The 25,363-nt window shown below is 42.3% G+C and overlaps 1 protein-coding gene across 7 annotated transcripts in view; it reads right to left on the bottom strand.

The window, feature by feature from the left end:
- Nucleotides 1-273: 273 nt before the first annotated feature.
- Nucleotides 274-25,363, bottom strand: part of VRK1 (VRK serine/threonine kinase 1) — an 83,049-nt gene continuing 57,959 nt past the window's right edge. For 3 of the 7 annotated variants that reach the window (XM_011283524.4, XM_011283528.4, XM_045060493.1), the window contains 4 exons: nucleotides 22,526-22,704; nucleotides 10,866-10,953; nucleotides 9,584-9,652; nucleotides 5,852-6,298 (listed from right to left, as the gene is read on the bottom strand). In XM_011283524.4, the coding sequence (XP_011281826.1) occupies nucleotides 6,267-6,298; nucleotides 9,584-9,652; nucleotides 10,866-10,953; nucleotides 22,526-22,704 (368 nt within the window). In that variant the 3' untranslated portion in view covers nucleotides 5,852-6,266. Of the gene's footprint in view, nucleotides 622-5,851; nucleotides 6,299-9,583; nucleotides 9,653-10,865; nucleotides 10,954-22,525; nucleotides 22,705-25,363 lie in introns of those variants that run through there. The other 4 variants (XM_011283526.4, XM_019833618.3, XM_011283527.4 and 1 more) reach the window with 4 other exon arrangements.

Below are 25,363 nucleotides of genomic sequence, written 5' to 3'. Positions count from 1 at the left end.
CAGTTTTTTCACGGCTGTGCGCACAGATTAGAAACAGCGGGAGAGCTTGGGAGTGTGACTACAATACCAGTAAGGACACTTGTCTTCGTGGTGCTGCTCAAGTGATTCTTGGAATGTAGGACCCTGCTGTTTTCTAATATTTACACACAACTGGAGTCATCAAGAGCAGTAAATGCAGTCTAAAGGCAGCCTGCTTCTTTTGTTAGGGACTTCACATTCAAATAGGGATATCAACAATAACACCAAAATAAAAAAAAAGAAAAGAAAATAAACCACCGTTTTTAGAAGTTTCATATTTCCCCCCAATTCTGCTGCTAAAAGACCAACCAGGTATTATCACGACTGTTCACTTAGCTCGACCCTCGCTTCCAGACGTTTTCTACGTGCATCATACAGTTCATTGGGAACAGCAGGTGTTTTGGATTCTTGACCTGGAGTGGTGTTTTGGCAGGCTGTGGTTTCTCTGACCTCTACAGGAACAGGCAGGGCCTTGGAAACCATTTTCCTGTAATTTCAGCCACCTTTGCTTTCCGAACACTTTGCATGGCCTATCAAAGACCGACTGGGGGCGACGGCACCTGGAATATACAGATGACTTCTTTCCGAAACCTGGTTAGGAATCTGAAAAAACGGAAAACGCAAATCACTGCGACTACACGTGCATCTTAAGAAATGTCTAAATGATCCTTCCTTAAATTACAAAGGGTAGGGCAAATTACAGATCTTTGCCGTAAGCTTTGAAATCTCCGCCAAGGATTTCCGGGCTAGAAACCTGAAGGGCCGGGATGGGTGGGTGGCTACTGCACAGGGACCAGACCACATACCTTTGTAACTACAGTGTTACATCAGGATATGCACAATACTTCTCCAGTCCAATGGACTCAAGCATTAGCACCAGAATGTTCTGGAAGAGTTCATGAAATAAATGAAGACAAAAGAACACAGCTTTTTTCCCCCCACTTCGGGGATGAGGGTGAGGTCTTCTTAAGGATCTTGAAGCACATTTCTCTATCTAGAAAAGTTCAAGAACTGTTACTCCCTTCTCTCCTCACCAGGCAACCCCAATGGAAACTTTCCCTGTGATGTACCGCCCTGGAACTTTCCAGTGTTCGGATGGCAGATGCGTCAGCTGCTTTACTCTGACATTTAAGTACTAACACATACTGGACCCTTAGGAAGAAAGTTTGGGAAAGCGTGTAGGGGCATCACTCCCATCTGAGAAGTATACCAAGAAGGATCAGCATGAATTTCTATACTAAGATTCTTGTGTCAAGGTCAGAAAGAACACTGGATGCGGCAGGGTTTTTTTTCAGTTTTTAAACAAACAGTGGCCTTGCTGTTACCAGGTTTTTGTTTGCATAACTGTGATCACTTTTCACTCGCTTCCGAAAGATATCAGAAGCAGAAAAGACAACCTAGAGAAAAGCAAGAACAGGTCCAGACTACCGACCCTTCTCTTCCCCCTCCAAACTCTGGACTCGCCTTTAGGACTCCTTCCCGCCTCCGCAGACCAGGCACTAAAGTTATCCTATAGATCATCTCCATTCATCCTTTTGATACTTCAGCTTTCTAATGAGTGCTGCACTTTAAGTGAAAAAGAGGTCAAGAGTTTTTCAAAGATCATTCATGATGGCTTGCAAATAAGACCGTAATTTGCTCAGCGCAGAAATTCTACAGGTTGATCTTGAGCCAAAACTACAAAAACTCAGGAATACGACTCGCAAATCGCAAAACCCTACTGCCGTAATACAAGAACACTCACCACTCTACGAATAACACCTGCTTATTAGTACAGTGGAAATGGTATGCATTTTATTTGCAAAATAACACCCAAGGAACAGAGGTGCCTAAACCGCCTGGTCAGCGGTATCCTGCACAGAATCACCGATACGGTGTGTGAGGCGGTATTCATCCAAAGACCCTTTTCCAGGACCGATTCTTCAGCGTGCCTGGTCTTCCTCATACCATTGGAGCCTAACAAATGAGGAACACAACACCTGTGGGACTTCAAAAGAAACCAAAACCCACAAAACCTTAGCTATGCCACCGTTATAATTATGAAAAATTATGTAGGCATGATAACAGCACTTAAAAAATAATGTAGTCAAAGAACAAGAGTTTGATGTTTGTAGTGTGAATTTTTTCCTTCACTCTGATTTCGGTTGATGTGGTTTGGGCAACAAATAACAATTAAGAAGTAAAACTGCATTAATTAAATCAGTGTGGTGCCGGCCTAAGGACAGACGGACAGATCAATGAAATCCAAGAGTCCAGAAACAGACCCTGGTGTAATAACGTAATATATAATAAAACAGGCATCACGAACCAGGGCATGAGACGCTGGGGAAGAGAGTTTATCTGACGAAGGTGCTGAAGCTACTGGTTAGCTATTTGGAAAGAAATTACATTGTGATCCTTAGCTCCTGGCAGACAAACACCAAAATTAATGCCAATAGGTTGAAAAATATAGAAGCATTAAAACAAAAAGCCTAGAAAAATCCATGATAAATATTTCTGATTCAGGATGGGAAATATTTTAAAACAGTGGCAGAAATTACAATGAAAAGGATCAAAAGAGTAAAGCCATAAATGTTAAATTTCATAAAAATAAAAAATGCCACCCAACAAAAACAAACAGGAAAAAGTCAGCAACAAATATAACGAAGGGTTTAAGATTGTCGCTATACAAACAGTACAAACAAATACACCAGGGAGAAAACGGAGCGATCAGTTTACAAAAGCAAAATTTCTCAGGCTCACCAGCAATTTAAAAAAAAAAAAAATCACCTCATCAAAATATAAAAATTAGTAATACTGAAGGATGACAAATCTAAGTCGTGTGCCCTGATTTAGTGGGCAAAGCACGGGCTGGTGGATTTTTGCAAAGCAACTTAGTAACATGCGTCGGTGACCTTCCATTTTCATGGTCTTCGACTCAGTGGTGCCCTTCCGAAAGTCGAAGGAAATATTCGGGATGTGGACAAAGGCTTCTGCCCAATTTGGTCAAGAATATTACTTAAATATCTCAATACTAAAAACAACTTAAATGTCCAATATTAGGGAAATGATCAGAAAAGTGTCATAAATCCACAAGAAAAAATATGATAGAAACATAAAAATTATATTCATGAAGTATCTGAAATGACATGGCAAGTATTTAATTCGAGCTTTAAAAAGCAATATGTGAAGTTTTATATAAAGCACAATACTTATTGAAGATAAAAATGCGTAGAAAAGACTAGAAGAAAATGTGTCCAGACATTCACAGTGGTTGCCTGTGGGTGGGAGTCGTACGGCTGGTTTGTCGTTTAATATTTGTCCGTGTGTTCTAAATTTTCTACAGTGACCAGGTATCATTAATAAATTTTCATAATCACAAGAATAGCGCCAACAAAACAGAATTTTAAGGGATAATCAAGCACATACCGCTCAACTACATATAAACACACACACATAAAAAACATAATTTATTTATATTTCTACCACTGATTTATTGCTTCGCAACACAGGCCTTTATATGCACATTTAATTTAGTAATTCAAAAAAATAGTTGGGATTTATAGCTCTGGCCTACTAGCATTTTATTTGTCTTAAGAGAGCACTACTGGGGCACCTGGGTGGCTCCGTCAGTTAAGCGTCCGACTTTGGCTCAGGTCATGATCTCACGGTCCGTGAGTTCGAGCCCCGCATCGGGCTTTGTGTTGACAGCTCAGAGCCTGATTCCTGCTTCGGATTCTGTGTCGCCCTCTCTGCGCCTCCGCCGCTCATGCTGTGTCTCTGTCTCAAAAATAAACAAACATTAAAAATATGGGGCGCCTGAGTGGCTCAGTTGGTTGGGCGGCCAACTTCGGCTCAGGTCATGATCTCGTGGTCCGTGAGTTCGAGCCCCGCGTCGGGCTCTGTGCTGACAGCTCAGAGCCTGGAGCCTGTTTCAGATTCTGTGTCTCCCTCTCTCTCTGACCCTCCCCCGTTCTTGCTCTGTCTCTGTCTCAAAAATAAATAAACATTAAGAAAAAATTAAAAACAAAAAAAAAAGAGATCACTACTGAAGAAGACCTAGAAGCTATTTTACTTCAGGTGCTTAGTTGGTTATCGAAGATTTATCGGTTGCTTTCTAGAACACGTAGCACACACACTACCTCCACTGTGTGAGGGACAAGAGCTTGGCACAGGTGTCGAACTCTCGGCTCACTGACAACCTAGGAAAATGGCAGAAAAGGCAGGGCCACGCGGTGCCGGGAACACCTTTCGCAACACGGACGCTGGGTTATGAATGGACCAAGGCTGGTGAAGTCCACCAAAACACGTGTTAGAAAGGAAAGAAAAATGAGACGAGATAAAAAGGGTAAATATAGAATTGAGAGAGGCAAGAAGAAAAAAAAAAGTAAAACTGAGAACAACAAGGTTATTCAATCTCTCTTTTTTTTTTTCTTCCAAATAAAGGGAGCATACGAAAAACCAAAGTAAGGCAGGAAAGAAGAAAGCAGAATAAGGAGACGCGGCCGATGGGTCCAACTGGCTACTATGGCTACTAGTTTTTAATTCCTGAAGCCCTGCCAACAGAGTAACGTTCGAGAAAATGCCAGCACTTGCTAAAAACAATATGTGAAGAAATATTTGTTTTCTTAATATTTAACCAACAGGTTTTGCTATGTTTTTGTGTTCTGGAAAAGAAAAAAAAGGCTAAGGCATATACACAAAAACACACCACACACATTTGATCCTATTTTAAGCGTCAATGTGTTTGAAACAGAACTTGAGAGTTGATTTAGGTGTTACAAATAAACTTGGGACCGTAACACTGATGAGCACTAAAATCTGACATTCCACAGCAAACAGGAGGAGGCTCTGCCCAAAATCGAGCTCTCTATTCTGCAAAGACACACAGCTCGGGAACTTCAGGAGGTATTTAAAAGATTAGCTTGCAAGGGAAAGTCTGCAGATCTGTTCTGCGTTTCTCAACATCTGACCACTACAGTCATAAACGCTGCTCGCCACAACTGAACACCCACATCAGGGAGCCAAAGTTTTCAAATCTCAGTGCTGGTTCAGAGCTGCTCAGGGCTGTCTGACAATTTGGATCTGTCTGCGTTCCACCTGTACTATTATTTATTTCATATTTTCTTCAAATCAACTCACTTTTTTAAAAACAAAAATACCTACTTTAGGCTGGTTTGTCCTAAGCAATAGAGAAATCACCAGTTTAATGTGCTATACTTACGTTCTGAATACATAGTAAAATAAATGTTTAGTGCTTAAATATTTAAATAAAAGTTATGTCTATACAGCATCTAAAAATACTGGATGCACCATTAAGTGGTGAGGTGTACCACTCTTTAGAAAATACAGTCTAATTCCAAGTTCTGCAACAAAGCAAACTTTGAAATTGTTCATAAATGTTTAAGTCCCAAGCTTTTATTGCCAAGGCAACTACAAAAGGTCCAAATCTTAAGATTTCTGATCACCGCAACTCTCAACGCTTGGTTTACTGCAGACATTATTTGCCACAAAAAAGACACTTACAAGAAAGATGGTCTCCTGTGAATGAATAAGCTTGCTTTGTCTGTTTGTCTGTTTGTTTCACAGGATTTCCTTAAAAGAAGCCAGGCGATAAATCTGATCATGCCCCCAACCTGCCAATTTGTCACCCGTTTTCTTCCCGTGCACCTTGCGTGCTGACTTGGTTGTCACGGAATCTAATTTTCAAATGTTTGTGTTTTATCTCTCACAGTCCTACTTACTATCCCACTTTTGCTTTCATAACCCTTTCCCTTCTTTGGTCCTCTTGTTTCATATAGCAGGTGCTCAATAAATGCCCGCGGAACTGAACAAAATCAATACAATCCAAATCTTACGGCCACGACAAATGGTGTATTTGTTATCACGCAAAGAGACTTTTATTTTAAGGCTGTTACTTCCTTCAAGGTAAGGACTTTGTCTAAGCACACTTACACACTCTGGGCAACGTACAATGATTTGAAAAGTACACAGCGTGGTAGTTTTGCTCCTCTCTACTCCAGAACCTCAAACACACACAGCCTGGGGTAGCTCCAAGAGTATAACCTAAAGATTTTAAATTTTATAAATTGGCCTTTAATAAATTGTACAAAGTATTTAATAAAAAAGTTCATATTTTTCAAAGACATAGGTACTTCATGGTTAGCCCTACCCTAAAAGACTCCCATGAAAATGAAACGTTGAAAATAGAAAAAGAGGAGAAAGCCAAACGAAAGGAAGAAAAGAAAAATCAGCTGACAGCATGTGATTTACTTCTGGACTCTCTTCCTGGCTTTCGAACCTTGAAGACAAAAAACAAAGAAATTCAAATCATTAACTTACCAAACCTAAACATCAGAAATACATGCATTTTTATATACTTTTCCATATTTAAAAATCTAATTGACTATGATGATTTGTGGAGATGAAAGTCATACACAAAGGTACTGGTTAGTAGCCTGAAAATCTTAGGAAATTGTGTCCATTTTTTAATACTTGAAAAGATACGCCGACATCTTCCAGTACATTAGAACTCTCCCACTGGTAAAACATACCCAATCTACAGGGGCACTGAAATATTTCTCCCGCAAATTTTTATTGTGCAATTTAAAATACAGTAACTGCTAATGTAAGCTATAAGCAACAAGACAGGCATTCATTTCTTGGCAACGATGAACTAACGCATCTTGTGAAAAGCAAAGAGTAAAATGATAAAATGTGTGTAAAGCCTGCTACCTACATACTCTGTGGGCAGGAGAGGCCTGGGCCATTCCACGACCCGAAGGCTTTTCCACCAGGAATGAAATCGATCCCAACTGAGCAGCCTTCTAAAGAAGCCTCAGGCCTGACACCGGTCTAAGTACCTCATGACAGTTCCTACCCATCTACTCCTGAGCTGGGATAAATCGGTGATTCTTTACCGGAGGCAGAATTCTTTGCGGGAATCCACCTCACCGAGGAGACTCGGTTCCCACCTAGCACCCCCACTCCAGCTCCAAGGAGAGCACAGCAGTGGGAAGGATGCGTCTAAACCTGATCCCGGCTGCCTAGTGCCCGGCAAACCAAGTGCCTTCCCACTGGCTCGCGCCTCCCTCTGCCAGGAAGCGAGCAGCCGCACCGGCTGAGGGGCGGCGGGTCGCCCATAATTAATCAATGAATGCAGCCAGCAACAGATCAATAACTTCTTTTCTGAAACGTACAAAACACCCTTTGAATCGAGGACAAGGTATTTACCACACGTCTTCTATTAAACAATTTCTAAAGGTTTTTTGTTCAGTTACTTATGCGGAAGATCCGTTTAAAGATCAGTGTTTTTTTACTTTTCCAAGTGCCAGTTTTTATTTAATCACCATACACTTCAATTAGAGCAAACTTCAAATTTACGTATCTTTTTTTTTTTCCTGCCACTGTTAATACTTAGACTATATGGCTGGCTTAAACTTGTAAGCTTTTTCTTCAACTCTTCTGGTATATAAAAACTATCCCACGGTAGATTTTTCATTTTTTATTCAAGAATTTTGAGATTAATTTTGCACAGAAACGAAGACTGTTGTGACAGGGAGACGCTGGCATAATGGGACATCACAAAGGCAAGGTCAATAACCAGTACTGTAGTACATCTACTTTTCAGTAAATTTTGGAATCTATCGTCATGTTACAGAGGACACTTAACAATAGTTATTACGATGTTCAAGGAGTATTATTCTCATTAACATCCTAATTTGTCACCTGACTCTTAAATACCACTGCTGCTGATTCCCTTCAATGTAGATTTAAAATTTTCCACTGCAACTAGAAACACTACCACCACCTGGAATTTGTTACATAATCAGGATTCTGCAACATGGCGTCTTTGCTGCATGTATCAATTCAGTATTTTCCCTAACAATCAATTCTGATTGTGGCAGAAACAGTATTTTTCCTCTCCTCATCTCTTTTAAAAATATACCCATTTTCATAATATATTCCCACTGGTAAAAGGTCCAGCTGTAAGACTAATGCATAAAATTTAATATGTGGAAAATGAAAAAATACAAGTTTGGGTACTCTTCTATGATTTTATTAATGCAGAAGAAACAAGTGGGGGGCTTCTTTGCCTTAAAATATCCCCCCCCCTTTTTTTTTTAACTCTATCACAGATACTCGAGAGGTAAACATAAATCCTGCTTGCCTCAGCTTCGTCAAGAATGGACTAAAACTCGAAGCACTTCACAAATACTACTAACAAGAGAAGAGACTGTGGAGTACTGTCCTTTCATGAACGGGAGGGACAAAGCACACCAGCCATAAATATCATGGCTACATTAACCAATTTTTAGTACAATTCTGAAATACTGGCATGGCTTCGAAATGCCAGAATATGCATGCTTTTTAAGGCTTATCATTTTGTGGGGGGAAAAATTACTTGCAGCAAATAACCAAATTTTCTCAATTGGTAAAAATTATGCCTTGCATAAAAATAAAAGGATTAGAGGCCTCTGTTCTTCTTGAAAACCACCCCATCACCCCCTCTCTTTCTTTGAGAAAACCCACACAATACACATTTTGAAAGCTTTCAGAATGTGTTCTTACACAATAGACCCCCAACTAGTCAAAATGAGTTTAGGTGTATCAAGAAAATTATACACGTTTTTAAAACGGTCTAAATAGATATTAAAGGAAAGTTGCTCCCACTCTGCCAGGCACAGCATCCTGAAAGATCGCACAGTGAGAGAAATCTCTTACCATATTGTAAACCATAAATTGTGTTTGAAAATAAAATTGTTAATGAAGAAACTGACATTTCTAAAGCTGCTGTTTGAGGTAACCATTCTTGAAACACATTTATGACACGAAATCTTAAAAGCTCTAAAACACAGAAGTCACCGAATTGTATTATATATTTCTTTAAAACAAAATCCAAACATAATAATGTGCCTCCTTCTTCAAGTTACTTTAAAATGATGAAATATAAATATATATTTTCATGAACGCTTGGCTTTCTTTTTTTTTTTTTTTTTTTTTTTTTTTGCCAGAAGCAATAACATTTTACCATCTCAGGTAATATTTCTCTCATTTGTGAATATTTAGACAGTAAAATACCTTACCTACCCCTATACTTTCGGGGAAAAGATGAATTGCAATGAGAAGAGAAAGAGCATTTAAGCATTAAGCCTAAGCATTAAGCAACGTAGAGTTTATAGGAATGAAGGAGAATCTGATTATTCTTTCTCTCTTTTTTTAAATCAAAACAAAAAAATCTGGATTGTTCTCCTTAAATTTGCAATGGGGTCCACACTCTACTAAGGACTTTAAATCAAAAATTTTAGGTATAAAAAACATTGTTCCCGGGTACAGGCGAATTTAAAATCGCTTCCGTATCTCATTAAGCCACGTTCAGGTCACGAACAACCCGCAGGCAGTCAAGAGGGCCCCGAGTCTTCTCCACGCACAACTGAGTCCGCTTTGGTCTAAACGGGCACCGACCTTACTGTGACAGCGTAGGCCCTTTGCTCAGCTCATATTGCCCGTTTTGAAATTTAAGGGATTTTTGTTTTAGAATATTGTTCTATCTTTATAAATGCTCCTCAATCTCCCCCCCACTCACTGTCATGGCTGCTGCTAGTCTCTGGCTGAGACAGGCTTCCACGCACGGCTCCTCGGGGCTCCTCACCTCCTAATAAAACATGGACAAGACGGGAGGTGGGGAGGGTGGAAATGAGGAAATGGAAGTGGCTGCAGAAAAGAGAGAGGAACTTCTTCAAAACCTTTAGCCTCCAGGGTGAGGTTCTGTCCTCCCTCTCTGGATGCCCCCAGTATTCTCTGGGGTAAATTCAGATAAACCTAAGGATGTGCGCTCAATAAATACTACATAATAAAGACTATGTTAACAGAATCGGAGCGAAAAGGATTCTCTTTGAAAGTCGAGTGTTTGCCGTCCACGAACATACACAGGTGACACTCTCAAAGGGAAGGTAGGACACATCCCTGGCTGGACTCAATAGGCCACTTGTGCTTTAACACAACTTTCACCAAAAAAAAAAAAAGCCTTTATTAGAAATCCAGAAACGTTGTTTCAGGACCAACAAAAGGCAGAGAGATAGAAGTCTGGAAAAAGGAAAAAATGGTACCACTCCAGCACTGAATTTCTTCACCGAGTCCAACAAATCCCCTCTTGTGAAACCTGGACCAGGTGCTGGACCAGGTGCCCCTTTTCCTGAGCCACCCACGGGCGCGCCGTTTTCGAAGCCAGCCACACCGCAGCCCGCCCTCGCTGCGCCCTTTGCAGGCGCCACCTTCCTAACGCCAGCGCTGGCACCGCCCCGCACTGCGGGAGCCTTCGGCACCAGCCTACAAGCCACCTCGGAAATGATTGTAGACTTTGCTTTTTGCTTCAAGAGCTTTGAAAGGTGACGACCCGAGGCTCTAACTCCTTGCGTCCCAGCTTGTCCAGAGAAACGAGGAGTTGGCACACTTTGCTGGGAGCGCTCGGACGGCTCAGGCAAGTGGGGCTTGGCAGCTGCGGTAAGCCCAGGAACTCCTCGCCCGGTCCGGACAGTCCACTCACCCCGTTCCGTAGATCAATGTGCGGAAATGGAAGAGAGTTCTGGCTCCGGCACTGGCACTTGAATGCTCCGTGTCGTGGGCTCCCTAGATGCAAAATGAGAGCACCTCCCGCCCCAACTTCATGATCACGATGGACAGCAGATAATACGGTGTATGTACAGAGGACTCTGTGACCACACTCTACAAACACGAGCTCTTCTTGCACAGTATTTTCTTAGACAACCAAAATGTTACGACCGTAGGTGAACCTCTTATTGAGTGGAAGGAAATGAAATCTGTGTTTACATAAGGAGAAAGCTAACAGGCAAGACCGTTCGACTTACGGGTTTGTGTGGCCTCTTCTGTTTGTGTATCTGAGCATTCCATATCTTCAACACTGGATTCTGTGCTCTCGATTCCTTTCTTTCGCTTCTTACGTGTAAAGATTTTTTAAGAGAGAGAGAAAGAGAGATGTGGTCTGACGGTCAAAGCAGTAAACACACGAACCTACCATAAAACCACCATATATGCGAATCTATCCAGGTGTGGGCGTGTCAAAACAAGCAGAAGACCGTTCACAATGTCAGGGTGGTGGCCGCCCCTAAGGGAAGGGGCTGGGGATGGCAGCCAGTGGGATGAAGAGAATCTTCAAGGATACACTTAGTCTAAATGTGAGCTGATTTGTTACCGCCACCTCTAACTTTTTATGCTTCTTCAGAATCATTTACCACTGAAAGCCTCACCATCGGGATCGATTATACGGAAACTCTCTCCTAAAGCAAAGCGTTTAACAAAACGGGTATCACCACTCGGGCCAACGATACTTATTCTCCCCGTTTCACAGTGTGTGTTGTGTCTGCGGTGGGGGAGCAGGGGGTAACCTCTCTCTCTACCTGATCAGTGGGAAAATCCACACCTTGTCCACATAGTATGGATCACTGGTTATATCCTACAAATCGGTGGTAAAAGTCTCCTTTAATGACAAACTTCCAGTAAATGTATTCTTCTCGCACACTTTTTATTAAAAGGTTAGGAGGGCATCAACCTACCTGTAAAGGAGGAGTCTGAAGAGGAAGTACACGGCTCTCCTAAAACCTCAAAAGCAGGTTGGCTTTTCTATCCTTCCCGCGGGCCTTTCCAACTTTCTATTTATTTTTCTAGTTGAGGGTTACTTAAAAGTTAAGGCTCGTATTCTGCCACCGGCCCGTCTTCCCAAGTGTTCATTCAATTTCTTTTTATTATTTTCGATCACTTTTCTAACTAGTTCAGTCCTGTGTGAAGTTTTTAAATCACTCAACACGTCTACAAATGGAAGACCTTAGTAATAACTTTACAACTTTGTATTTCTCGTATACCTTTATCCCAATTTAAATGTGTTAAAATCCAAATGACTACTCAAAGCTTCCCTTGGTTGCCTGGATGTCATTTAGGAAATCCTCTCATTTGTCCCCGATTTCAGATTCACAACGCGTCGGAATGTCCTGGCTTGTATTTTGTAACAATTCACGTGAAGTTAAACTTCACCTGAGCATTTCCCTTGCCGCAGGCCATTCTGCACTCTGCTCTCTCGCCTGATGGCAACCGCGGGTTCCGTTCCACAGAGAACGACACGGGAAAAGCTCGACTCGACTCAAACTACATTATCTTAAAACCCCCGAATGGTCAGAACTGTTATTACGCACGTATTACGAACAATCCCACTGTTTCAAAATATTCTTAAGGTGGCCGTGGAAAGATCGGGACTCACATATACCCACCACGTTCCTAAAGCAAACGCTTCACGTGCACAAAAAGAACTTGACGGCACCTTAAGAAACTTGAAAAGGCGTTCATTTAGCAGATCTGTATAGGGAGGTATTGCCTCTCAAAAATAGCTGTGAGAGTGGCTGTAACTTCATATAACTGATGAGAGAAGGGGAGAGTGCCTTACATCTTTCTTTTCCAAAGTGTTGCTTCATGATTACCATCTAAACCCTGCTGGGCTGAACAGATTGGTTCGATAATTACATACAATAACTGCAGTGGGCAGGTAACCCTCAGCTGGCACAGGGCAGCTCCCCTGTGAGAACTTCCATATGCAAACTGCACTGATGGAGTGCATTAGGTACATCTTTCCTGCCGGTGCACAGGCCTGATTAACGCCAGCCAAGACTCCAAGGTTAGCATGTCAGCAGATTTGTGATGCATTAGGCAGGAATAAACACAGACACTTTTGTTCGTTCGGACCAAAATTAAGGAGGAATATTTCACTACTATATTGCTTTCCATACGGGAAAGAATGCATTTTCCGATCTTGAGGGGGCAGTTTTTTAAATGCTCATTACAAAGGGGGCTATCCAATACGTTCTAAAGAACCTAGTGTGTTCATCTTGTTTTCAAGTTTATTTAATAAAAAAAAAAAAAAAAAAAAAAAAAAAAGAGCTTCCTTAATCTCCATGCAGGTAAATGACACAGGAATGAAAGTCAGCCAGTATTCAAGCAAAAACAAACCACCCGTGTTATAAGCATCATGCAGTACGTAGAACACTGAATCTCAGGTGGGTATCTCCAGCCCAACTTTTCTGAGAACGTATTTAGTTTTGACAGAAAGGACCAATGGTCTACAGGAAAAGACCAATTTAAAAAAACAAAAAAAAACCCACACAAACAAACAAACAAAAACCCTTCCAGTTTAATAGCATGTAAGTTAGTGTGTTATTTCTACAAGACAACGAGTAAAATTCCCAACAATTCACTGGCAGCTTCTTTCTCCCGACTGTCTCCAAATGCTTCATTTCATTATTTGTCAACATCCTGGGCTTCAGATAGTGTGTATTTTGGTTCTCTTTGAACAGAAAACGGCTTCACAAAGGCACCACACTAATCTCTGATTCTGTCATATTCCACACCAGGTCCCACAAAGTGCCTTTGCATTTATAAACGAAATCAAAATATTGTACAACACACAAGAATAACTTATAAACTCAGAACAGAGTTTTCTTTTAATTCAGCACAGCTAAAATATCTGCAGAAAATTAGGTTTATTTCAAAGGGCATCAGCGTATGTGTTACACATTGTATTTTTGAAGTGTTCAGATATGCTAGGCTAAAATTTAGTTAATTAGCAGCTTCTCACTTCCAGCTTAGAAACAGGGAGACAAATCAGCTAGATGCATTTGGACTGATAATTTACTAATAGTCTAAACACTGACTAGAGACCAGTCAGAGACTTAAAGCTGTTTTAACGGGGCAAAGAATTAAAATCTTCTGAGGCAAAAACCAAAGACCTGTTCATTCTCTGCTTCCCAGGTCAGAGACCAAAAGATCACCTCTAGACCCTTTCAACAGCCTCTGGGAAAAGCCAATCAGATGTCTGGCTATGGCAAAGGAGAGGAGGTTCCAGGCCTGTGGCTGGTTTTTCCTCCTCATTACAAAAATCACACATGTTTATTATAGAGACTTAGCATATACAGCCTTTGGAACCATGCATGTGTCAATGAACAAAGAATTCTAAATACAAATAGGTGACTGTACTAATCAGTCCATCTTACTTTGTTCATTTGGTTAAGGCCACCTAAAGTCACCATGCGGATAGACACAGTTTATAAATTACTCCTCCATACGTTAACAGCAACCAGAAAAACAGGCTGTTACTCAACAGTAACTAAAAAAGATCGAATGGATCTTCTGCGAAGGTGAAGCAGACGCGACGCGACCGGGGGCTTCAGTTAAAATTCACGATGCAGACAAAACACTGAGGCTGGGGAGGGCACAAGGCCAAGGGAACTGTGGGGTGTTTCCCAGCTGGGGGTGGGGAAAGACCAGAACTCGGAGCTCTTTGTTTTTTACAGGGTTTCCATCTCGGAGCCGTGCCGCCCCGCTCACCCTGGGCAGGAGGCGGCAACTCCCGGTTGCTTTGCCTCCACACTGACGTGCCCCTTCCTAAAGGGGTCAAGCCCACGGAGCGGTGCGCCTGGCGAAGCCCAGCGCTCTTCACCTGCGCGCTCTGGGTGAGCCCCGCGTGGCACTGTACGTGGACAGATGTGCGGGTCTGCACCTGTCCGGCAACCGTCCACCTAGCCCTGTGATGGTAAAGAGCTGACTTCCTATCGTACTCCAAACCCTTTGCAAACTGTGTCACGTTGAAGTGGACATCAAGCAAGTACAGATGTATTTTGAGGAAAAGCAGGAAAAGGTCAGATGTAATTGGAAAAAGAAGAAATGAAAAGAAAAGAAGTGGGTCAGGAAGCGAGTAAGGGACTTAAAAAGAGGGGCAGATTCATTTGAAGAATAATCTAAAGCTATTCTGCTAGAATGCATTAAAGTGATTTATTGTTTTTTTTTTAGTTTTTTTTTCAACGTTTTTTTATTTATTTTTGGGACAGAGAGAGACAGAGCATGAACGGGGGAGGGGCAGAGAGAGAGGGAGACACAGAATTGGAAACAGGCTCCAGGCTCCGAGCCATCAGCCCAGAGCCCGACGCGGGGCTCGAACTCACGGACCGCGAGATCGTGACCTGGCTGAAGTCGGACGCTTAACCGACTGCGCCACCCAGGCGCCCCTGATTTATTGTTTTAAAAGAGTTCCAGTGATGAAGGCGGTCACAAGAATCGCAAACGTCACCATTTCCTTCTGCAGTAACTCTGGCCTCCGTGTTACTGGGGGCGGAGAACCCACCACACATCAACTGAGCACCTACTGTGTGCCCGCAACTGTTAACAGGCTTCGCTCTCAGGTTGAAAAAGACATGCTAACAAACAGATGAAAGCAAAAGACTAATTTCGGCTTTTAGAAAACCATTAAGCACACGCAAGTGAAATTTCTAAAACCGTACGTATGGAAGTCCAATCAAATCACTGTAGGTCTGTAAGTTGTCTCAAGTCCAACGTGACCCCCCGCGCGCGGAATGCCATTCTATGAAGGATCAATCCGTACATAAATGGGACACGTGCACTGCAGGAGGATCCTCGCACAGAGAGTCGTGACACCGCGGCGATGCTTTCCAGGAAGCAACTTTACTTGTGCTGGCCCCGCTCGGGTGGGTTCGTACCTGAAGAACTGAGCCCCGAGCGCCACGAGGTGTAGATTTTCACACACTTCCACTTTTTTGTCTCTCACACACAGCAACACACAAACATGCAGTCTGATGGGGCGGTCTCACGTTACAAGGTCGTGAGGGATGTTGCACGTACGCGTATAGCCAGGATGCCTTGAGGTTTTTGTTTTCGGGGTTTTTTTTCCCCCTCTCCTTAGGGAGGGAGCCCTACCACAACATGACTTCATTTTATTCGTTGTTGTTATTTGCTTCCATTTACATGTCCCGTCTCCATGTTTAGTTATCTACTCTGGAGGTAGGAAGAGGAAGTACAACTCCAGTAAATTTTGCTGATTTTAACAGGTCTGGGGGACTGGGTTTAACAAAAGAAAATGTTTCCATATAGGATTTCCCATGAGGAATGAAGGATTCCCTGTTATCAGCTGAAAATGAACTAATGACACACAGTGTACAGAAACAAACAAAAAACCAAAAACTAAAATCTCCGGTGACCGTAACATGGGAGACGGTCTGCAAGGAGCTGAGAGTGAAACACGCTTGGTTTACTCTTGTGGGGGGAGGACCCAGATTTGGGTTATCTTGAAACGTTCACACACACACACACACACAAGTTAAAAATAGATGTTTTAAACACATAAGTGTTTAAAAATAAGGGGGGGAGGGGAATATTTGGCAGACAATATTTCAACCTCCTTCCACCCAAACTCTAAAGAAATGAACACAAAGGACAGTTAAGAACTATTTCAGCAGCAAACAGTGACAGTGCCTCACACCATAACCTTTGGGAAGTGGTGGCCAAGAACAGTCAGACACTTCTAGAAAGCAACATGAGGCTCCTACCCAACACTGAACCACAATGGAGAAAGATCATGAGGGAACACCATTCAGGAATCTTTTGACACTGACGTCCAATTTACAAAATATAAATAGGAAGCTTGGAAAGGAAGACTCGAACAGCCCCCGAAAGAGACCTTCCCTACTCCCACAGTGCCTCATCAAAAGCTGGACACGCAAGTCTGTTTCTCCCCTGGCTGAGAAGAAGCCTGGAGAAAGAGGGTAGAACAAGCACAGTCATTCAGGACAAATTATTTTCAACAATAAACATGATTTACCAAAACAGATGACTAAAGAGAAAACAAGTAAATGAGAGCAAAAGCCATGGAGAAGAACCCCCAATGAGGCTTCTCTCACTATTAATTTAGATTTTACCAAATGTTTGCCTCTTCTGGCTAGGAAGAGAATGGAACAACTACTGAGGACAGATGATTTGGCCCACTGTACCAGCGGAGTTCGGCTCTCCAGGTCCTCCCCAAGTATGAGCTGCAGGCAGAGAAAGTCCCTTTACAATACAGGGTATACCATATTCATGGAACAGAAAGGAATATTGTGAAGATGTCAATTGTTCCCAAAATGATATGGTCAACGCATTCTCAATCAAAATCCCAGAAGCATTTTTGTAGAAATTACTAAACGGATTATAAAATTTATGTAAAGCCAAGGCACTAAGAATAGCTAAGACAAAGAGAAGAACAAAGTTGCAGGGCTTACTCCATCAGATACCATTACGAAGCCAGTAGTTCAAACAGTGTGGCCAGGCAAAGATAAGTAGGCCAATGGTATAGAACAGGATCAAAACACAGATGTGCAGACCCAAACACATATGGTTTGAAAGCCTGCTACATGCTGTGGGGACATTATAGTCTTCAATAAATGGTTCAAATCAACGAATAATCCACAGGAGGTAAATAAACATGGACTCAAACCACGCACAAAATCAGCTGCTGGTAAATCGTAGACCTAAATGCAAAAGATAAAATTTCTTGACAATGACCGAATATCTTCATGATCTTGGTAGACAAAATGTTCCCAAAACAGAATACAAAAAGTACTAACCATAAACAAAAAGACTGATAAATTAGGCTTCATTAAAATAAAGGACTTCGGCCATAAAGAGATACCATAGTGACAGAATGAAAAGATAAACTACCAATCGTAAAAAAACAAACAAACGAACACACACAAAATGTGTAATACACAGACTGCATGTATACGAAGTAGGCAGGTCTGGCAAATCAAAAGAAAGCTGACAATCACCTCCCCTCCCCCCCCCCCCCCGCCACTTTTTCACGAACAAAAGATTTGAAATGCACATCACAGCAAAAGGACAATGGAGACTGACGGGCATAGGAAAAGGTGTTCCAAATCAATACTCTCAAGGAGATTAAATTAAAACCACAGAGAAATACCAGCACACATCTACCAAAATAGATAAAATTCAATACAAGGCAACAAATAGTGTTGGTGAGTGCTGGTGAGCAGCCTCTCACAGGCTGCTGGTGGGGAGCATCAAGTGGACAGTTGCTGTGGGAAACTGCCTGGCATCACTGAAGCTACACGTTAAGTAAGCCCTCTATCCCGTAACTCCACTATGTATATGCCCCGCCGGAAATCAATGTATTGGCTTCCCAAAAGAAGCTAAAAGAATGTTCTTAACCGGCATTCTTGCAAGTGCCAAAAACCGGAAACAGTGCACGCGTCCATCACTAGAAGGGATAAGTGAATTATGATGCAGTCATATAATGCAGCGCTCAGTACACAGTCACGAAAAATAAACGACTCCGGTTGCATGCAACAGCATGGAAATTCAGACGTACAATGATATGATCGACACAAAAGGGTACATGTCGTATGGGGCCGTTATTGCGAATTTTCCTTAAAGGGCAAAAGCAATGTATGGTGTTGTAAGTCAAAATACTGGTTACTTTTTTTTTTTTTTAATTTGTTAATCTGTATTTATTTTTGAGAGAGAGACAGAGTGCAAGTGGGGGAGGAACAGAGAGAGGGGGAGACACAGAATCCAAAACAGGCTCCAGGCTCCGATCCATCAGCACAGACAGAGCCTGACGCGGGGCTCGAACTCATGAACTCTGAGATCGTGACCTGAGCTGAAGTCGGCCGCTCAACCGACTGAGCCACCCAGGTGCCCCCTGGTTACTCTTAATGAAGGAATAATGGCTGAGAGGAAGGCATGAGAGAGGTTTCTGGGGTTCAAGTAATGATCCAGACCTCGATATGGGGGATGTTTAAATGTATATGTTCACTTTGTAAAGTTCAAATTCCACACTTATTTGTGCCATTTTTCTGTACATATATCACGATCTCACTTAAAAATATAGGGCGAAAAAAGCTACCTGACAAAACCCAAACAAGTAAGACAAGATTAAACTACAGAGCTCAAGCAGCTAAGGAAAAGAATCATTAGTCAACACCGAATCCGCTGACCTAGAGAACTGTGGCTAAACCACCAAGTGAAACACAAAGAAATGTATCAACTTCAACAACCTAAATTTATGTAAAGAAAATACACTTTCTACTACGTAGCATGCTCAACCAGCTAGACAGACGTTCACCAAATTCAGAGGGTTTATCTGGGGCGATCTGACTGAAACTACGGGCTACGTGGTATAAATTTAATACTACATGGGGGGCAGTCACCTCAAGAGACAGGAAGATGGCCACCAGAGCGGAAAGCCTTTACCCTTACTCAACTCTTTGCACCACGTTCCAGGCTGAGTGCCAGCAGGGATTCAGTTCACCATGGTTAATGGTTTTTCAGAGAAACTCTAGAAAGGCCAACTAGCATAATATAACTTAAAAAAAAAAAAACTAGAATATATGGGAGTGGAAAGAAGTCTACATACACATCATTCACAGGAAACAAGAGTATATACTGTCTACAAATTGCAGGGCCACACGCTAGGCCTACTCACTGAATCTCCAGGGATGAGACTCAAGAAATTCTGACGAGCAGCCCTGTTGTTGGCTTGGGCAAGCAACTTAATCAAGGCCGTGCAAGAAAACAGCTAGTGGAGGCATTACCTTCCTTTTAACTTGCTGAGTTCCTTCCAGTAAATTAAGCTGTTCTGAACCCAGATGGGACAGGGAGGAATTCTTTAAGGATGGAACCACATGCTATTGGTCTTTATAGCCCCAGGGACCTAGCCTAGACCAGGCGCATAAATTAGACTTTTATATCGCCGCCGAATGTTGGTTTAAGAGAACACAATGAATCCAGTAACTGCTGGAACTACTGCCCGGTTCTCAAGTGTTCAGTTCTAATCAACAAGGAAAATCTTTGGCTGTGTACTTCCTAAAGGTAGAGCGGTACTTAGTTTTTTTCAGCTTCGGCTGTAGGTTATCCCCAAATCCTGTGCTTTTTTTTTTTTTTTTTTTTTTTTTTGGGACAGAGAGAGACAGAGCATGAACGGGAGGGGCAGAGAGAGAGGGAGACACAGAATGGGAAACAGGCTCCAGGCTCTGAGCCATCAGCCCAGAGCCTGACGCGGGGCTCGAACTCACGGACCGCGAGATCGTGACCTGGCTGAAGTCGGGCGCTTACCGACTGCGCCACCCAGGCGCCCCCCAAATCCTGTGCTTTAAATAAAACTCTCTGGCTACTGAGGCTGAAAACATTTTCAAGTGGGTAAATTCATACTTCACTCTAGTTTCCAAATGTGCTGCACCACAACCAAGCACGATTATAAAAAAAAGGATAGAGACCTTGCTTCATTCTGCTGCAGATCAATTCTCGTAGGTTTCTGCCATAATGGACAACTCTTGGGAAGAGAGAAATATACACTGAATTGATTAAACCTTTCCCTTTCCAAAAGAGAGTTGAGTGTCATAAATACAAAGAACATATACTTTAAAAAAAGTTATAAGAGATTATGACAAAGGGAAAGGAAAAAAATATATACTAATTACAAGGTTAAACATAATTTCTATGATTGAGCATCATAATTAGCTCTGAGCTTCCTAGTAGCCGGAGCAAAATAATGACATCTTGATTATATACCCTTTGCTAAAAAGAGATGGACCATTAATTTGTCAAAGGAAAACTTGCCAGTCAGTGCAGCTCTGCCCTTATCTGCTCTAGATGTGGGCTATTTACAATTTATTTGAAGAAAATGTTCTCGGGCTTAAAAAAAAAAAAAAAAAAAAAAAACAGTCTGGACTAACTCTTCCGCGTTACAAAAAAAGACAAAAGGCCAACAAAGTTAACAACTCACCTACAGTAACATGACCATCAAAGTGTTTCATGATCTCACCTAATCTTAACTGTTATTAACTTCTTTTTAACACAAAGAATAGCCCTGTGTCAGTCAGCTATGAGGGAAGGAGGGAAAAAGCAGGAAACTAATGAAGTGGGAAATCTAGTAACTCACTTGATACTCATTTTTGCCCTCTAAATGAAGCTTTCTTTCTGCAGACAGGGGTTGGCCCAGAGGGAAATCTCCGGCCTTCTGAACTACCCAAGGACACATGAGGACCGTGACGTCACAGACACTGGTTCTGCAGGGCTATGAAGTCAGCCAAGCTGCAGAAACCACGTTTTCTCCAGCACGGAAGTCCCAGCAATGGCGCCCTGCAGAGTAAGGGGCTGTGGCACTGGACTAGGTCTCACCACAATCGATCTTTAAGTTCCCAATCGGCAAAAATTTAGAGGAAAACACCACAGACGCTGGCTACGAATATTGCCGCACAGAAAGTCTGGCCTTGGCAGGCACGTGCAAAGTCCAAATCTGCTGCCTTACTGAACAATTCCACTCGGGCCGCCATTTTATCCCCTGCACTGCAAAGCTGGACGTGGCTTTCCGCACACTGGCCGACCACAAAAATGGGGCGATGCCATTAAGACAAAACTTCCAGAAGGAAAAGACATGTGTACGTAGATGCAGCGCATAATTTCGGATCCTGTGGTGAGACTACAAAGAGACCTAATGTTTGCCAAAAGCGTCAAATTCATGATACAATTTCAAAATTCTTATCTCCTTTAGAAGTTAAAAAGAATTACAAAAATCTTTTAAGATGGTGTTCCTTATTTAAACCCTTTTTCTCACAGTTTGGAATAAGAAAGGAATGTACTGGAATCTACAGTCAACGACAGTAAAAACAGGCAACACTACAAAAAAATATTTTTCTGCTAAAAGTACTTTCCCTTTTCTATTTAAAAGCAGCTAACGCATTTTATTCAATAATTTCAGACTGTAAGGGAAATCACTAAATTAGTCAATAATTATTAAAAATAACCAAGAAGTTGACGTATACCTGTCAAATCTAAAACTTTAAAGTGATACCAGGAGTTATTTACATGCCAGCGCAACAGTTCACCCATCAAGCCCATTGTTCATATCGGTCTCCAAAAAATTAAACCTCCTTATACGAAGATACATCACTTTACATGACGACATTTCTGTAAACAACAAAATAATGTTCAAATGGTGGGGGCACCTGGGTGGCTCAGTCAGTTAAGCGGCCGACTTTGGCTCAGGTCATGATCTCATGGTTCACGAATTTGAGCCCCGCGTCGGGCTCCGTGCTGACGGCTCGGAACCTGGAGCCTGCTTCGGATTCTGTGTCTCCCTCTCTCTCTGCCCCTCCCCTGCTCTCTCTCTCTCTCTCTCTCTCTTTCAAAAATAAATAAACATGAAAAAATTATTTTAAAAAACCACAAAAAACAAAACAAATGGTGAACACTCCCCACCAGCAAACCAGGAAACTTTCAAACACTACTTTTCAAATAGTAATTTTCGAACCCCCGCTGTGACCACACCAACAAACGAGGAAGAGCTAAGAGCCCAGAGCAACGCTGCCAGGTGGCCTGGGAGGTCAAAACCCCCCAAACCACGGGCTGAGTGCCCCATTCAAATCCCCCTCCCAGACATCAGTATCCCAAATCAGAATCTTGCTAGGAATTTACGAACTTGCTACGGGATAAAGAAACACCCATTCATTTTTCTACAACCCTCTACATATTTTTCTGTCTTATATCACCTTATATGATGCTGATAAATATTTAATTGCCGAGCAGTCTGTTACAATTTTCTTTACTCATTTACTTTCCGAAAATTAGTTTTGCTGCAATTATCATCACAGGAAGCCAAAGGATCACTTATAACAAAATTCACCTTTGTTACTGTTTTTGCTCTCAGGCCTCCGTTCTCCACAAGGCTGAGGTCCAGCTTGCCATCGTCCTTGCTGCCTATGGCTCTCAGTCCTTGCAGAAGAGTGTCTCGCAAGTTCTGATAAAGAGGTTTCTCGGCGTAGTCCAGTAATTTCACTGTTTCCATGTATTTAGCAATTTCATCTAAAAGAATGACACGATTATTCGGTAATCTTTCAATCAAAATACAACGTACTTAGCTCTCACTTCTAAGAAAATAACTCACGGTTACAGCAAAATTAGACCACATATCGGTATCTGGTTAAAATACGTTTTTTACAATCATTTCTTCAATGGAAAGTACGCTTTCGAAGTCAGGTATCGTCAGGCGAGTCAAATAAAAAACTTATTTTGGGATGTAATGTGAAACACATTTTTGTCATCGTAAGGGACGAAAGATAAAAGACATACTAAAATCTAAATGTGCACGGAAACAACCGCCGTCGTCTTAAAACTACAAAAACAGAACAGGAAAGGGCCTTGAACGGATTATGAAGTAACATGTACCTAAAGATCAGGAATATCACGGCCAATATCTTTTGCCATGGAAGCCATCAGTCCCACAGAAGACAGCTGCATGCTTTGTCTGCGTACGTGAGAAATCAAACGTACCAAGAACAAGCTGAAGAAAGGAGAGGGAAGCAAGGCCTCGTTTCCCGTAAAAGAGAAAAACCAGCTTCTGAACGACGAAAGGCTTCCTGTGCACTGAGGCAGAAGCGCACCCCCAGAAAGAAATCTTACTAGTCAGGATCAACACTTCTCGGCACCAGAAATCCATCCTGAGGCGACGGACTCGACGCTCCCCAGCCTCTCCCTTCCAGCGCCCTCCAGGAAGCTTGTGCGCCCGCTGCCTCACACGCTGGCTCTTGGACCCCTACCTGTCCTCTCCAATCCCAACAGATCCAAACCCAAACTCCTGATCTGCCGCTAAGCCTGCTCCGCCGCCATCCCCCGCCCGCCCCCACCCCCGTTACTGAGAATGCCATCCTTCCATCTCCTTAAGACAAAAACCTCTCCCCACACCCCACACCCAGAAAACCAAGAGATCTTGACAGTGCTACACACACATACACACACACCTTCATTCATCTGAGTACTGACTGGCATTCACTATGGGGCAGGCACAATTCTAGATACTCGGGATACGTGAGGAAAACCGAAGTGAAAATCCCTCCCTTCAACTTTCTTAATCTGACAAAGGGGGTCTCTGGCAAACCTACGGCAAACCTCACTGGGCATGGTCACACAGGGAAATCTTTCCTTCCGAGAGGGGAAAATGTGAAGCATGTTCACGACTCCTGTTCAGTATAATAGCCATGTATGCTTTCAGTCAGGACACGAAGGCAAGAAAAGAAATAGGCATAAAGAGTGGAATGGTTTGGGGCGCCTGGGTGGCGCAGTCGGTTAAGCGTCCGACTTCAGCCAGGTCACGATCTCGCGGTCCGGGAGTTCGAGCCCCGCGTCAGGCTCTGGGCTGATGGCTCAGAGCCTGGAGCCTGTTTCCGATTCTGTGTCTCCCTCTCTCTCTGCCCCTCCCGTTCATGCTCTGTCTCTCTCTGTCCCAAAAATAAATAAACGTTGAAAAAAAAAAGAGTGGAATGGTTTATTCACAAACACAACAGCGTATGCAGAAAATCCTAAGGAATCTATAAAAAAAAAAACCTAGTGGCACTAGTAGGTAAATTTATCAGGGTCACAGGATACAAGGTAAATATTAAAAAAAATCGATTTCTATATACTAGCAACGAACAATTGGAAAAATAAGATTTTTAAAAAACTGATCACTTACAACGGCATCAAAAGCTGTCAAATACCTAGCAACATATACAGTGAAGGTGGGTGAGATTTTTGCAGAGAAAATTATAAAACAGTGAGATAAATTAAGTCGGACGAAATTAAGTGGAGGATATACCACATCTGTGGACCGGAAGATCCAATAGTAAAAAGATGTCAGTTAATCTGTAGAGTCAATGCCATACCACTCAAAATTCCAGCAAACTGGAAAGGGAAGGGATGTGTGTGGAATTGACAAGGTGATTCTAAAATGTACAACAAAAGGTCAAGGATAGCAAAACACCAGAGTCAAGTTTAAAGAACAGTAGTGCTGGAGGACTTAAACCACCAGATAATCAAGACTCAAGGCCAGATAGAGTAATTATGACAGTATGGCCCAAGAATAGACCAAAGACTAATAAAAAGAAGGGAGTCCAGAAACATCCACAGATCCACAGTTGATTTAAGACAAAGGCAGCACCATAGGGTAAGAGTGGTTTTATCACGAAAAGCTACTGGGTCAACTGTTTACAAACACAGGGTGGGGAAGAAACCTGGCCTCTCCTCATATAATGCACAATAATCAATTACAGATGGAATATATAACTTTATGTGTAACTGGCAATCTATAACTGCCAAAAAACTGGAAATAATCCAACATTAGAACAGATAAATGGTGGCATATGAATACAACAATTCTGTTAGAGATGAGAATGAACACATCACTGTTTCCCGTGCAACAATGGGGCCCCGGGAGGATCTAATGCACAGCATGGTGACTGTAGTTAACAACTGATACCATAGGGGCGCCTGTGTGGCTCAATCGGTTGAGTGTCTGACTTCGGCTCAGGTCACGATCTCACGGTTCATGAGTCTGAGCCCTGCATCGGGCTCTGTGCTGACGGCTCAGAGCCTGGAGCCTGCTTCAGAGTCTGTGTCTCCCTCTCTCTCTGTCCCTCCCCTGATCATGCTCTGTCTCCCTCCCTCTCTCATTCTCTCTCTCTCTCTCTCAAAAAATAAATAAAATAAA

This window comes from Felis catus, chromosome B3, assembly GCF_018350175.1.
Source record: "Felis catus isolate Fca126 chromosome B3, F.catus_Fca126_mat1.0, whole genome shotgun sequence".
NCBI lineage: Eukaryota > Metazoa > Chordata > Mammalia > Carnivora > Felidae > Felis > Felis catus.
This window is presented reverse-complemented; position numbering and strand designations above follow the sequence as displayed.